The 15,345-nt window shown below is 42.4% G+C and overlaps 1 protein-coding gene across 5 annotated transcripts in view; it reads right to left on the bottom strand.

The window, feature by feature from the left end:
- Nucleotides 1–15,345, bottom strand: part of SPAG17 (sperm associated antigen 17) — a 270,281-nt gene that overhangs the window by 31,993 nt on the left and 222,943 nt on the right. For 4 of the 5 annotated variants that reach the window (XM_039529257.1, XM_039529239.1, XM_039529250.1 and 1 more), the window contains 4 exons: nt 8,273–8,400; nt 6,768–6,898; nt 4,624–4,751; nt 3,505–3,687 (listed from right to left, as the gene is read on the bottom strand). In XM_039529257.1, coding sequence (XP_039385191.1) covers nt 3,505–3,687; nt 4,624–4,751; nt 6,768–6,898; nt 8,273–8,400 — 570 coding nt within the window. The remainder of the gene's footprint in view (nt 1–3,504; nt 3,688–4,623; nt 4,752–6,767; nt 6,899–8,272; nt 8,401–15,345) is intronic. The other variant, XM_039529265.1, reaches the window with a different exon arrangement.

Genomic DNA, 15,345 nt, shown 5'->3' on the forward strand with positions numbered 1-15,345 from the left:
AAACTTGTTTTGCCAGCCTGGGAACTTGATTCTCAGAAGAACACTAAAGAGTAAAAAGTGCTTCTCATGGGGACGAGGGGGCATTGCCACTTGTCAGTAGGGAGTTTCTAGGGAGCCAGGTTGACAGAGTGTGAAAGCCTCTGTGGAAGGAGTCTAAAGAAGTAGGGACGTCCTGGAACTAGGGATTCGTAAGTCTTAGAAACAAGCTAGATAGGCATACAGTCTGTTTTATGTTTTCTCTGAAATGCTTTTGTTTTAAATAAAAATACTTTGTTTTAAGGAAGCTGGTTGGTCACTGCTTACCACTGTCACTGCCTTAGAGGGTATGGACTTAAATCAGACCTGCTGAGGTAAATCAGGTTTGATACACAGAGGACTGCAACCCAGAGCCCAGTCTGAGAGTGGGAGAATCGCGTGATTCCATCCTGAGAGACAGGTGATGACTAGAGACCTGAGACGGAGAGGGGTTGCACTTGGAGAACCTAGGAGGTGTCAGAGGTGCAGTTAGCCCCGGTAACTGTGACATGACCCATGGAAACTAAAGGCGCAGAGTGGATCATAGAATCATAAAATATCAGGGTTGGAAGGGACCTCAGGAGGTCATCTAGTCCAACCCCCTGCTCAAAGCAGGACCAATTCCCAACTAAATCATCCCATCCAGGGCTTTGTCAAGCCTGACCTTAAAAACCTCTAAGGAAGGAGATTCCATCACCTCCCTGGGTAACCCATTCCAGTGCTTCACCACCCTCCTAGTAAAAAAGTTTTTCCTAATATCCAACCTAAACCTCCCCCACTGCAACTTGAGACCATTACTCTTTGTTCTGTCATCAGGTTCCACTGAGAACAGTCTAGATCCATCCTCTTTGGAACCCCCTTTCAGGTAGTTGAACGCAGCTATCAAATCCCCCCTCATTCTTCTCTTCTGCAGACTAAACAATCCCAGTTCCCTCAGCCTCTCCTCATAAGTCATGTGCTCCAGCCCCCTAATCATTTTTGTTGCCCTCCGTTGGACTCTTTACAATTTTTCCACATCCTTCTTGTAGTGTGGGGCCCAAAACTGGACACAGTACTCCAGATGAGGCCTCACCAATGTCGAATAGAGGGGAATGATCACGTCCCTCGATCTGCTGGCAATGCCCCTACTTATATGGCCCAAAATGCCATTAGCCTTCTTGGCAACAAGGGCACACTGTTAACTCATATCCAGCTTCTCGTCCACTGTAACCCCTAGGTCCTTTTCTGCAGAACTGCTTCCTAGCCATTCGGTCCCTAGTCTGTAACACTAAATGGGATTTTTCCGTCCTAAGTGCAGGACTCTGTACTTCTCCTTGTTGAACCTCATCAGATTTCTTTTGGCCCAATCCTCTAATTTGTCTAGGTCCCTCTGTATCCTATCCCTACCCTCCAGCATATCTACCACTCCTCCCAGTTTAGTGTCATCTGCAAACTTGCTGAGGGTGCAGTCCTCGCCATCCTCCAGATCATTAATTAAGATATTGAACAAAACCGGCCCTAGGACCGACCTTTGGGGCACTCCGCTTGAAACTGGCTGCCAGCTAGACAGGGAGCCATTGATCACTACCCGTTGAGCCCGACGATCTAGCCATCTTTCAGGTCAGTCTATAAATGGGCTGATCAATAGGTTGCATTTCAGAACTCCATGGGTCACTTTTGACCCATGGTCTGCACTTCAGACAACTTTGATTATCTGATGAGATTAAGGGCACCTATTCTATATTAGCTCAGTTCATAGTGTAATGAGGTGTGATGATTTGGGGAACTGGTCTATCCATAACTAATAATTTCTGGCTGATGTTGTGAAGTTGTTATTATGAAATTGTTTAATCATGGAACACCTCTGTATGGAGGTAGAATCCACCATTTGCTGATGTCTGTGCCAGACCAGGGACAACAAGCATTAAACCTTAAATGGTTGCTTATTCAGGTTGAAACACTTCTGCAGAACGTGGTGCTGCAGAGGCTTGGGGGAAATGGCATTAGTTTCAGGGCCTAGGTAATTGGACTATGGAGCCCGCACTGCCAAGAGGCATCAGACATGAGGTCTACACCTGAAGAGTCTCAAAGTCAGGGATAAACTGACTAAACTGTGCTCAGCCCTTGGAAGCTGAGGCCACATGGGATTCAGTGTTTCTGATCCTCTCAAAGCAGTCTGGTGAGTGTCCAGGGAAGAGCTCCACCAGATCTGTGACATAAGACACTTTTAATTAATATCTGAAATAAAAATTGATCACATGAAATGTAAACTTCTCTAAGATTATTTAACCTATTCTTTGAAGTCTATTTTCACACCAAGAGACATGCAAGAGTCTCATTAACAGAGATGGGGAGTTCAGCCCATACATTTGGGGTGAGAAGATGCCCTGGGTATAGGATTTTGTTTTATTTGTTTAAGGCAGGGCCGGCTCTGGGCACCAGCGTTCCAAGCATGTGCTTGGGGCGGCACTTTTCAAGGGGCGGCACTCCGGCTTTTTTGTTTGTTTGTTTGCTTTGGCAGCGGCACTCCGGCCCCCCTTTTCTAATTCATTTTTTATTTTATTTTATTTTTTTGCTTGGGGTGGCAAAAAACTTGGAGCCGGCCCTGGTTAAAAGGGCTGCACTGTGGACATATCCTTGGTCCAAAATTTAAATTTTGTAAGTGGAAAACAAATTAAAGAATGAAAAAAACCCAATATGAAGAGCATTTTAAAATATTCCAATTAAAAATGTTTGTTTTGGCATTCACACATTCTTCTTTGATATTGTGAATAAAAATGACAACAATTTGTGCACCTAGAAAGTGAATGAAAGTGAAACAGGCCAGTTTAGTTCTGCTGCTGAAGCTGAGTGAAATATGAAAAGTTATGAAATAGTCTAAACAATTATTTGATTTTCAGCATTGTGTCAATGGCAATACATGTTATTAATAATAGAGGGAAGATTTTTTTAAAATTAATTTTATGTGGTTTCCTTTAAGTGATTTTTTCCTAGTAGAAAGCGTTGTCTGAATGACAGCCATAGAGACTGTTTATCCCCAGAAAAAATACAGCACTGGCAGTAAAACTTCTCCCACAACACACCTTGTGTCAATGTGGCTCAGCCCTGACATAGCCTTGTCTTCACTGCTAAAAAAAAATGTGTTTTACAATTGGAATAACTAATGTGAGTGAGCTATATGGAAGAAAAGAAATAGTGAAAACAAGGCACTTTAGTTTTATTGTGAAATAAACTAGGCAAGGTCAGCATCCTACCCTATCTGGGGTTTATATATTTTATGTAACATATATATAACATTTGTATCTTTTATATTTATATAAATTTAACATATATTAAAATATTTATATACATATAATAAATATTTATGTACATTTATATATTTGTACAAGGATTATTGGATTCCAAGTAACTGACAGCTCTTATCTCAGGGGTGTGTGAGAAATATACTCTACTTGATTTGTCAGCAAATTTCTGTTTACTGAGAGAATGAAGTTACAGTGACTGCATTACCTTGAGGGACAGCTGCAGCTTCTGTCTCAGCTCATCACTGACTGGTTCATACTGGATCAGCTGACGGATTTGTAGCACATTAGGGCATTTTAGTACAGGTGCTGGAGAGCCAGTCAGCTCTTTGGATCCTATGCACAGACCTTTCCAAATATGTGTGCCAAATGGTGGACCTGGAATCTTCCTCTGAACACAAATCAACAACGAGCGAACAGAGCATGAGATTATTTATTATAGTGACATGGACGGTTCTCAACAAGTCAGAAAGCAAGGTTGTAGAGATACTTACATGAAAATGCTCCCTGCTCACAAAGCAAGAATGGCAACTTGGGCTAGATAAACTCAGCGGCGAATTTCAGGCTAGGGTGTTTCTTAGCCCAGGATCTATAGTTATGACCAAGTTCACATGGCATCCTCTCAAGTTGTTATGCAGAAATGTGTCCCAAACCATGAAGTTTGGATCCCTCAAGGTCAGTGGTGTTTGGATTTCAGAGTTTTACTTTACAAAGGTGGGAGTACGTGCAAAGTTTGGATCCAAATCTGATTTACCCTAATCTAATTATGAATGTAACCAGCGAAGTCAGTGGACAGTGAATTCCTGTAGGTCGCATGCTTATTACATTAACACATCCTAATCTAATTGAACCTATGCTAATTTAATCTAATCAGTATTTTCTGATGAGGATACCCTCTGGATTGTTTTAAAGAGACGGTATGGTTTTATGGCTAAAACATGGGACTGATGAGATTAGAGTTCTGTTTCTGGCTCTGGGCTAGACTCAATGTGTGACCTTAGTCAACTCAACTAACATCTTTGTGCTTCAGATTTCCATCTATAAATTGGGAATAATAATATTTACCTACATCACACAGATGTTGTGAGGTTTAATTAATTTAAGTACATAAAGTGCTTGGAAATTCGCAAATAGAAATTGATAGAGTGATGTCCTGTGTTATGTAGAGGTTAGACCACATGATCACAATGGTTTCTGATGGCTTTATAATCTATGAATACAATCTACAAGTGCTATGTGCAAATAATAAATATAATAGTTAATAACAGAGTAACGTCAATGCCTAACAGCAAAACAGGGAGAAAAAAGAGTTTTGAAAGATTTATACCTCAAATGGAGGAAACGTATCCCAGTTCCTGGACTGGAGGCTCGGAGGAACAATATTGGATGATTCTCTCTTCATTACCCAAGGAGACGTTTCAGTCAATGGACGGAGAACAGTAATACTTAGAACACCTGGGTCAAAAACATTTCAATAAAAGCAATTTTGCATCCAGATTGGATGGACAATTTGATGAAGGGTTTTGAAATCTTCAGATGAAAGAACATATGTAAATGTAAAGCATATTATTACTGGGCTGTGAAAATGAATGCAAGAATGTGATACTGATGGTTAGAGACAATACTGGATCACAATGTGACTGCAAGATAGGTAAATATTGGATTAGGATCACCCAAACTTTGCCAAACCACAGATTGCATTTGCAACTTGCCAGGAGTCTCAGGGATACATCTAATTTGCATATTATGGAGTGCATGACTTCATCTTGAGTAAGGAACTGCAGACCATGAAAAAACTACAACATTGCACCATCTCGAGCTGCATATGGAACTCTTACTTAGGCTATACTTCCATGTTCAACGTAAGCATTGTTGTGAGCTGCATTTTATCCTATTTTACATTTCACTTTCAGACCACAGGTAATTAATTACTTGTAATTATTACTCTCTGATGAACTTCAGGGTTTTTTTTTGTTTTTTTTTTAAACCCTACAGGTGTCTTAATTATCAAGTCTTCAAGAGTGATGCAGTTTTCAGATTGTTCTTAAAGTTTTCATCTCCTACCAGACCAAAAATCCACTTAGCCCTATATTCTGCCTCATAAACTACATAAGAAATTTACATCACTGTGAGTTGTTTTGTCACAATGATACACTGTTCCATAAGCATATAAGAGCAGAATATTCAATATAGCAAAAATAGCCAAGTTAGTGGTGGGAAGGTCCTAAAAGTTTGAAGTCTAAAGAAGCATCCTAAAATCTGGATTCTTATCTGAACCTATAGAGGCCACCACATACCTAACTGTAGCCATCTTTTTAGGGGGAAGCCCAATGGTTTGCTGCTCTCAGACAGAGTGCTGAGGGTGATTAGCAGGCCTGCTTCCTCATCTGGCAGTTTCATGGAACATATCCTGTCTCCCCTCCTGAACTTCCCACTTCTGCCCTCCTGGTTCTCTTGATGTTTTCCCCTTTCTCTTTCCCTCTTCCTCTTTCCAGTGCCAGTGGCAGTTTCACTGATGTTATTCAATTTATCTGCTGGGAAGCCATTTATTTTTGGTGGAAGCAACACTTCAAATAGTGTAAAACCTGACAGGGTGAACAGTGGGATGGCTGTTCTCAATTCCTCCCGAGATCAGCTGTTGGGAGAACTGTACCGTTATTGTACTACTTAAAGCAGCCATTTTGTCATTGTATTCTCCACATTAAGGGGATACTATATATGCTTCTCTATATGGCTTGTTTACAATTTATTTCTTTAGTGAAGGTCTGTCCCCTTCAGACATTTCCCATAGCTCGTTCACTAGGACTGGCACTGAGTCCTGGTAATTCATTTCACACAAGCCACGCCAAGCCTTCAGAGAGTAACCACTTTCAGTTACTACCATGGACCTACAGGTAGAAGGCCCCATATGCTATTAATAATCCCTGTCCCAGTTTTATCTTTCAATGTCCTTAACACCAAATGCATAGAGGGGGCTTTCCAAATAGCAAAGAGCCACCATTCGTAGCGATCATTTTACTTCACACATAGATGGTTAAACTAACACAAGAGACATTTGGTGATTTCCCCGCCCCACAATAAATTCACAGTATTGATGTATTTAGTAGTAGTTTCAATTTTCATGTATATAAAAGGATAAAAGTGTACCAAATGTGTGTGAACTTCCCCCTTAATCAAACAGTCATTTAGTTGATTGACTACATCCCACAGTCTTTCTATAAGTTCTTTCTTCCACATTCCCTGCCACTTTCATGTCCTGTGGAGTAGAAGCCCATGTACACTGCTACCATTGGGCAGAAACAGGATGCAGTCACCACTATGGAACTAGCAGGGTGGCAAATTTGGAGTATGAGCACAGTGGGGAACAGTATTTTCATTTTTCCTACCTAAATAAAAGTTTTGAGTGTCCTGCTCCAACTATTTTAATTATTTCTAAACTTGGCTGGCAAAAAGGAAATGAAATATCCCTACCTGGACATTCTTGTACTGGCTCTTGCAAGACTGCAGTAGCTGGATCACCATACGCCAAAGCAAGGTATTCTTCTATGTCACTGTTCCGAAGGAGTTCAGTCCCTGAACCATCAGCATAGACAATGAAGAACCTAAACAGTCACCCATACAAATCTGATTAGTTCCAGATTACATTAGAATCACACACCTTTTTCTAGAAAAGAACATTGTGATGGCATAATGAGAAAGTGGAAGTTCAAGATGGTGGCATCAAATAACTAAACAAAGACTACTGAATAAAGAAAATGTGAGCCTATAGATTCATAGAGCCTAAGGCCAAAAGGGACCATTATGATCATCTAGTCTGACCTCCAGTGCAGTGCAGTCCATAAAATGTCCCCAAGATAATTCCTAGACCATATGATTTAGAACAACATTCAATCTTGATTTAACAGTTGTCAGCGATGGAGAATCCACTATGACCCTTGGTAAATGTTTCCGTTGATTAATAATTCACCATTAAAAATGTAATCCTTATTTCCTAGCTTTAGAATTTGTCTAGCATCAACTTCTACCCTTTGGGTATACTTTTCTCTGCTAGACTGAAGAGCCCATTATTAAATATTTGTTCCCCATGTACAGACTTACAGACTGTAATTAAGTCCCCCCTTAACCTTCCCTTTTTTAATAGATTGAGCTCCTTCAGTCTATCACTATAAGGTATGTAATCTAATCCTTTAATCATTCTCATAGGTCTTCTCTGAACTCTCTCCAATTTATCAACATCCTTCTTGAATTGAAGACACTAGAACTGGATACATAGCCCAGCAGGGGTTGCACCAGTGTCAAATACAGAGGTAAAATAACCTCTCTACTCCTAAATCAGAGGGGTAGCCGTGTTAGTCTGGATCTGTAAAAGCAGCAAGGAGTCCTGTGGCATCTTATAGATTAACAGATGTATTGGAGCATGAGCTTTCATGGGTGAATACCCACTTCGTCGGATGCATCACATGCATCCGACGAAGTGGGTATTCACCCACGAAAGCTCATGCTCCAATACATCTGTTAGTCTATAAGGTGCCACAGGACTCTCTGCTGCTCTCTACTCCTACTCGAGATTCCCCTATTTATGCATCACAGGATCGCAGTAGCTCTTTGGCCACAGCATCACACTGGGATCTCATCTTCAGCTGGTTATCATCACTCCCAAATCTTTTTCAGAGTCACTGCTTCCCAGGATAGAGTCCCCCATTATGTAAATATGGCCTAAATTCTATTGTTCCTAGATGTACTCATTTACATACAGCTGTATTAAAACACACATTGTTTGCCTGTGCCCAGTTTACCAAACTATCTAGATCGTTCTGAATCAGTGACCTGTCCTCTTCATTATTTACCGCTCCCGCAATTTTTGTGTCATCTGCAAACTTTATCATTGATGATTTTATTTTTCTTCCAGATCAGGGATAAAGATGTTAAATAGCATAGGGCCAAGAACCAATCCCTGTGTGGTATGTTCGGTTTACCTGGGGGCATGTTCACTATATGTGACAGGAGTATGAACTTCTTTTGGTATTGGTGCTAAGCATCCATCTTCCTCACCATCAGAATCAATGCTGGGAATGAACACAGATGTGCTGCCATCAGCCATGACCTATGATAGGAAACACTGAAAATCATTTGGGCTATGAAATCTTTTAAAAACAGGAATTTGCTACTAAGTCCAGATGTGAGCTAACACAATTATAGTTACAGCCAAGTCATTGTTTTGTGCTGGGCAGCTAAATGATCAGGGTAATAGGAGTAGGAATGGCAGAGTTAGACAAAATAAATGTTTTTGGCTAAGTATGCCATGTCAAAAATCCTAATCCCAAGTGCCAATGCATAAGTAATACTCAGGGGTTTTAAAGTGGACATTTGTGGCCAAATTTTCAAAGAAAAGTATTTAAGTTCCATCTTTACAATACGCAGGACCCACCAAGGTAGAGGAGGAACTTTGTCACAACTGGTGTTAGAGGTGGGATTTGATGTGCACTGCACGGCGGAAGATAAATGTGGAGGCTCCAGCATGGCACTGGGGAGCACAGGCCACTGGCTGCACAGAGATGGGAGATCACTGTGCAGCTCCCCCCTGGAACACGGACTCAGTGGTGAGGCTGCACCCAACCTTGGCACAGCACAAGGACTAGGCCTGTCCCAGAAACACCCCAGGACTCTGCTCCATGCTAGGTGCACCAAGTGTGGGCAGGCAGGCTCAGTAAGGCAGGGTCCAAGTTTGGAGGGGCTTGGCATGGGGGGGATCCAGGTGTGGGTTGAGAGGATTCTGTGTGGGGCAATCTGGGGGATCCAGGTATGGGGAGGATCTGGATGCACAGAGGTTTGTTAGGGGTTCTTGGTGATACAGTAATGGGACTCTGCAGGGGGGTCCAGGCGAAGGTGGTTGGGGCTCAATGCAGAGGTCTGAGAATGGGGGGAATAGAGCTTGGCAGAGAGGGTCTGGGTGTGTGGGGCTCTGTGGTGGGTCTAGATGCTAAGGGAGTGGGGCTCAGTGGGGTGAGGATCCAGGTGCAGCTGGTTGGGGCTCGGTGGAATGGGGATCCAGATGTGGGTAGCTCATTGGGGTGGACCAGGTGCAGGGGGAGTGGGGCTCATCGGGGGAGTTCTGAGTGTGGGGGTGGGGAGGGTCTACATATGAGGGGGTCTGGATGCATGCAGGTTGGGCGGACGGGGGAGCAGCTCCCTGTACAGGTCCTAGGAACATATGAACTTATGCCCCCTATGGTTTGTTCCTCTGTGTTCAGAGAAACAATGCTTTCTGTACATTTTTTTAAACAAAGAGGATTGCATCAAAGAAATACCTGAATCTATCTTCAATTTCTCCTAACTTAAACAACCTCTGCATTGTACAGAGAGTTAGGTGCTGTGACAAAGTTCCTCCTCTACCTTGGTGGGTCCTGCGCTTATTGGCAGATTTGCTCACCTCAGTGATCTTCCCCACAGTCTGGATCAACTCCTCCTGTGTCTGATCAGGAGTTGGGAGGTTTGGGGGGAACCCGGGCCCGCCCTCTACTCCGGGTTCCAGCCCAGGGCCCTGTGGATTGCAGCTGTCTATAGTGCCTCCTGTAACAGCTGCATGACAGCTACAACTCCCTGGGCTACTTCCCCATGGCCTCCTCCAAACACCTTCTTTATCCTCACCACAGGACCTTCCTCCTGGTGTCTGATAACGCTTGTACTCCTCAGTCCTCCAGCAGCACACCCTCTCCCTCTCAGCTCCTTGTGCCTCTTGCTCCCAGCTCCTCACACACACTTCCTCTCCTCTGGCTCCTCCCCACCTGACTGGAGTGAGCTCCTTTTTAAACCCAGGTGCCCTGATTAGCCTGCCTTGATTGGCTGCAGGTGATCTAATCAGCCTGTCTGCCTTAATTGGTTCTAGCAGGTTCCGGATTACTCTAGTGCAGCCCCTGCTCTGGTCACTCAGGGAACAGAAAACTACTCATCCAGTGACCAGTATATTTGCCCTCTACCAGACTCCTGTACCCCACTGGTTTGGGTCTGTCACAGTGCCTAAGAAAGTGATCGCAGAAACTGAAAGAGGAGCTACCTAAGCCACAAGTAACATGCGGGGTGTGGGAAGGGGCTGAGGGCCCTGATCCACAGAGATACTTGGTGCCTAACTCTACTCAGGATTCTCAGCCGTGAACCCTCTCCTGGAGGTGCCTAAGCCAGGTCAGCCTTTTTGAGAAAGAGAGACCCATCCCCTTATAACCCTGTTTTCAAATCCCTGCTCTGCCTACTTTGGAGCAGGTCTCCCACATTCTGGATGAGGGCCCTATTCACCAGCCTATAGCATATTCTGGCATGCATTTCTCGCAATCTCTCTTCTTGAAGCTGTTCCACTTCTTATAAATAAATATTCACTAGGTCAGAGAGTGAGAAAAAGCAAGATGTTGACTCTACAGTCCAGTGCACTTATAGTACCAGGGATATGGGAGACCTCTATTCAAGTTCCTACTCCAAAGCAACCAGAGCAGAAATTTGAAAACAGGTTTCTCACTTTCCAGGTGAGATCCCTAACCAGTGGGCTACTGGGTTTTTGCGCACCCCTCACCCCACACACACTTTCTTTTGTATAAGTTAGGTGTGCTCTGAACATGCCCATTGAATTGGGACCCACAGGTGAGTTAGGCAGGGGAACACCTAGTTTGAGAATCCCACTGGGTTTTAGGTATGAATGAAGGCTCAGAGAAGCTCATTAGCTGTGGGGCAGCATCAGTATTTAGGTGGCTTTGCACATGCCCATTGGAGGGAACTTAGGCACCTTTGGGTCTGTAATGCAAAGCTAAACTTTATTATACTGTTCAGCCACAAGGTGGGAATGTGTTTAATACACCTTATTTAAGCTAACCTCAGCCAAACCTGGCAGTACATTAAAGAATCTTATGGAAGACACATTTCTGGTGTCTCTCTGAGAAGGAAGCTATGTAGCCAGTCTATATATGGTACAGGAGCCTGACCTTCTAGTAGCAGCCTTGCAGTCTACTGTGTACAAAATGGATATGACATGGTGTCAGAAGTAAACAAGTGCCAAATCAGAACAGACACAGAAGGAACAAAGCAACAAAGATTGGATACAGAAGGGAAAAAAAGCATCACAGGTTGCAGGATGGAGCTCATCACCAGGCCACTCTTTAATGTCCCAAAGAACTTCAGTTTTGACAAACCTTCATAATGGACAGACAAAGTAGTTTGCAAGATTTTGCATTGCAACCAAACTTCACAAGGAAACTGGAGACATTCAGGCATGTTCTTTAGTTTATGCTAGGGGGAGGCAGGCAGAACATATCTTTAAATCTTTTACCTTTACTGACGAGAGTAAAAAAGATGACTATGCACGGTTTCTGGCTATGTTTGATGCATACTTTATATTCAGAGAAATGTGGTTTATGAAATGCAGATTTTCACCAGAAAATTCAAGAACCAGGAGAGAATTTTGAATGTTTTATAAGAGGTATGTATGCATTGGTTGAAAACTATGATTTCAGGACAACAAAAATGAAAATAGAGATAGTCTGGTTATTGGATTAACATGTAAAAATCTTTCACAGCAACTACAATTTTGAACAGATTTAACTCTGTACACAGCTATTCAAATAGCAAAGCAATTTGAGCTGGTGAAACAGCAAAACCTAGAGCAATCTGCCACACTTTCAAAACAAGAAACTAGTTTAGAAGCTGTTAACAGCTGCAGATTGAGTTCTACAAGTAATTATCATAAGATCCCTAAGCCTAAAAGGGACATAATCCAGGCAAACAATAACGCTTTTCAGACTAAATGTAGAAGACATGGAAAAATTCATAGCCCAAGAGATGATGCATGGCCAGCCACAGGTACAAGGTGCAATAAATGCACAAAATATTGACATTCTGCAGCTGTTTGCCATACCAAGGCAGTCAGGGAGTTGACTAATATTATAGACAATCAAGAACCATTGTTTCTGTGATCTGTTATGTGGTGATGATATAGAGCCAGTCTCAAGAATGAAACTGAATATTCATGGCAAGACTACTGACTTTAAAATTCACTCAGAATAGATGTCACATTCATCTTAGAAGGGACTTACAATCATCTTTGACCCCTCCCAGCAGTGAAATCACCTGACACAGACTTGACTAACCCTGGAAGTATTCTGAATTGCATGAGCCAGTTCACCATAGAAACAACTTACAGAGACAAAAGCTTTTCATTCAGAGTGTATATGATCAAAGGATCAAAGACAACAACCTTCTCAGCTGCAGTGTGGCAGCCACCATGGGCCTAGTGAGAAAGGTGGAAGAATTCAACAAAGTATTTGATAGTATTGGACTTTTGAAAGGAGATTTGGTACAAATAACCTTGAGACAACAATGAACCATACAGTATACATACACCTTGCAGGATTTCTGTCCCATTGCTTCATAAAGTAGAAACTGAATTAGAGAGAATGGAATAGATTGGCACTGAGAAAATCTCTGAGCCAACAGTCTGGTGTGCCCCAATGACACTGATTATAAAGAAAAATGGGAAAATAAGAATATACGTGGATCTTAAAAGACTTAATGAAGCAGTTGCGGGAGAAAAATGCCCCCCACCCCTGCAACACTGAATGACTCCCTCCCCAAAGTGAAAGGAGCTACAGTATTCTTCAAGCTGGTTGCCTCAAGCAGATTCTGGCAAATTCCTTTAGCCAAAGAGAGTGCTAAACTGACTACATTTATCACAACCATTGGGAGATTTTGCTTTCAAAGATTACCTTTTGCGATTACCAGTGCACCTGAAAGATGACAGAACTGTTAATGAACAGAAATGGAGTTGTAGCATTCATGGGTAATATTTTGATATATAAGTCTTTGATGGAAGTCCTAACCCTATCAGTCAGTCTGGACTGAAGCTAAACAAGGAAAAGTGCATTTTCCATGAACACCAATTTGGGACACACAATAAACATAGACGGAATCAATCCTAGTCCTGAGAAAGTAAAAGCAATTGAGAATTGAATGCACCAATAAATTATCAGAATTGAGATGCATATGGGGGATGGTAGTTTACCTTGATTGATACCTACAAGACCTTTCTACAGTAATGAAACAACTGAAAAAACTGTTAAAATCCAACACATCTTGGTTATTTTCTAAACCAGCTATGTGCCTAGGACTATTGATTTCAAAGGGAGCTTGGTGCCTAGGCACTTCTGCAAATCCCACTCGGTGCTTAATACCATTACAAATCTGGTCCTTGGTGTGTGTGTGTGTATTCACAGTAGAACAGCTTCCTCAGCTTGTCCATAGTTTATTGCTAGTATACATGAAGCTTGTAGTCAGTGTTTTCCCCAGGAATTGAGGGGTGAAGGTGGGCTGTATGGCACCATAGTAAAAACTGAAAACTGTTTCATGACCATTTTATTAGATTTAACTCATGTTTTGAAATCATCACACAAATTAAAGTTGGCTACTCAAGCATTCTATGAAGCACGACATCTACATCCTTCTTGGTTTCTTGTAATAATTTTGCACAACTCTGTTAATGAACTTCTTGAATGCAATGTGTTCATCTTTGGTGGCTTCTCGTGTGTCCAGTACTTCCATTCCTTCAATTGATATGCTCATTAGTTCATTCACATGATCAGGCAGAAGGCAACTTCTTTCAGAACACAAAATTCTATTCAATGATGAAAATGAACACTCAGCGGTAGCTGTTGTGACTGGGAGTAGCAAGAGATGAATTCCTACTTCTTTCATCCAAGGAAACATAGCATAAAGATCGGGTCGAGCCACTAGTGATGTTAAAAAATAAGTTGAAGTCAAATCTTCATTCATTTGTCGTATGATATTCCACTCTGTGTTCAATTTTTCTATTCTGTCCTGAGCACATGGCAGCCCCATTGCTGGTAGTGCCTCACTTCACTCAACTGTCTGTTTTATAGGACAGGGATCTGTAAAAGCTACGTAGAGGTTGAGTAGAATCTAAAAGAAGTCTGTGTACTTTTTCAGTTGTCTTAAACACTTCTTGTCCTCTTCACTTAAGGATTCAATATAAATGCCTTCATTAGTCAACTTCTGGACTGAAGTCTTTGCTTCTTCCAGTACTTTTTCAATGGATAGCTCTCTGATTGACCCAAATGTAGCTTCTATTGCTGGACAAAGATCTACTACTGTTGTAGCAGATGCCTGGATGGCATTGTTGAATGACCTAAATGGTTTCAACAGTAGACTTACAAGAGAGAGAGTGGCAATAGTCTTCTCTGAATGTAGTAGCAAAAGTAATCCACCAGCCTCACTACTTAGATCCATCCCATCTTGGTAGATACTTTCCAAAGTCAGTAATAATGGCTGGAGTAATTTTAAGACAACAGCCAAGGATCGCTCATGAGAAAGCCAGAGGGTTTTCCCAGGTTGGACTAATTTGAACTTCAATCCCAGTGTATCTTCTATATTTTCCAAGATATTCAGTCTTTTTGGACTCTTGCTGAAAAAAAATATATAATGAAGACGTTAAATTTATAGCTTTTAAAATGTTTTTTGAAGAGTCTGCAGCTTGTACTAGCACTAGTTGGAGTAGATGGCCTCTGCATTGTGTATAGGAGAGATTAGGGTTACACTTTTCTCTGAGCAAAGCTTGCACACCACCATGTCTTCCGGAGAAGTTTGCAGCTTCATCAAATGCACAAGCAGCCATCTGTTTGGGTCCAATTGACAAGCATTTAACTCTTCTAAGATGTGGGTTGTCACAGATGCAGCCGATGTGTCTTCTATAACTTTAACATCTAGAAATGCATCTACTGGCCTGTAAGCGTCCGCTGTTGGGGTTCGCCCCTCTCTGGGGCGGCTGGGAGCCAGGCCGCCTCACTACACGAGTCTGGTGAGCTGGTGAATTAGCCTGGTGAGGCAGGAAACAGTCAGGAGCTCAGGCCCTCAGGCAGGGGCTGAGCAAACAGTTAGTATTCAAGCCCCGGCCCTAGGTCAGGGTGGGGCAACAAACAATAGTTCAGAGCTCAGACCCTCAGGCAGGGGCTGAGCAAACAGTTCAGTAATTTAAGCCCAAACCCTAGGTCAGGGCGGG

This window comes from Mauremys reevesii, linkage group 1, assembly GCF_016161935.1.
Source record: "Mauremys reevesii isolate NIE-2019 linkage group 1, ASM1616193v1, whole genome shotgun sequence".
In the NCBI taxonomy this organism is placed as follows: Eukaryota; Metazoa; Chordata; order Testudines; family Geoemydidae; genus Mauremys; species Mauremys reevesii.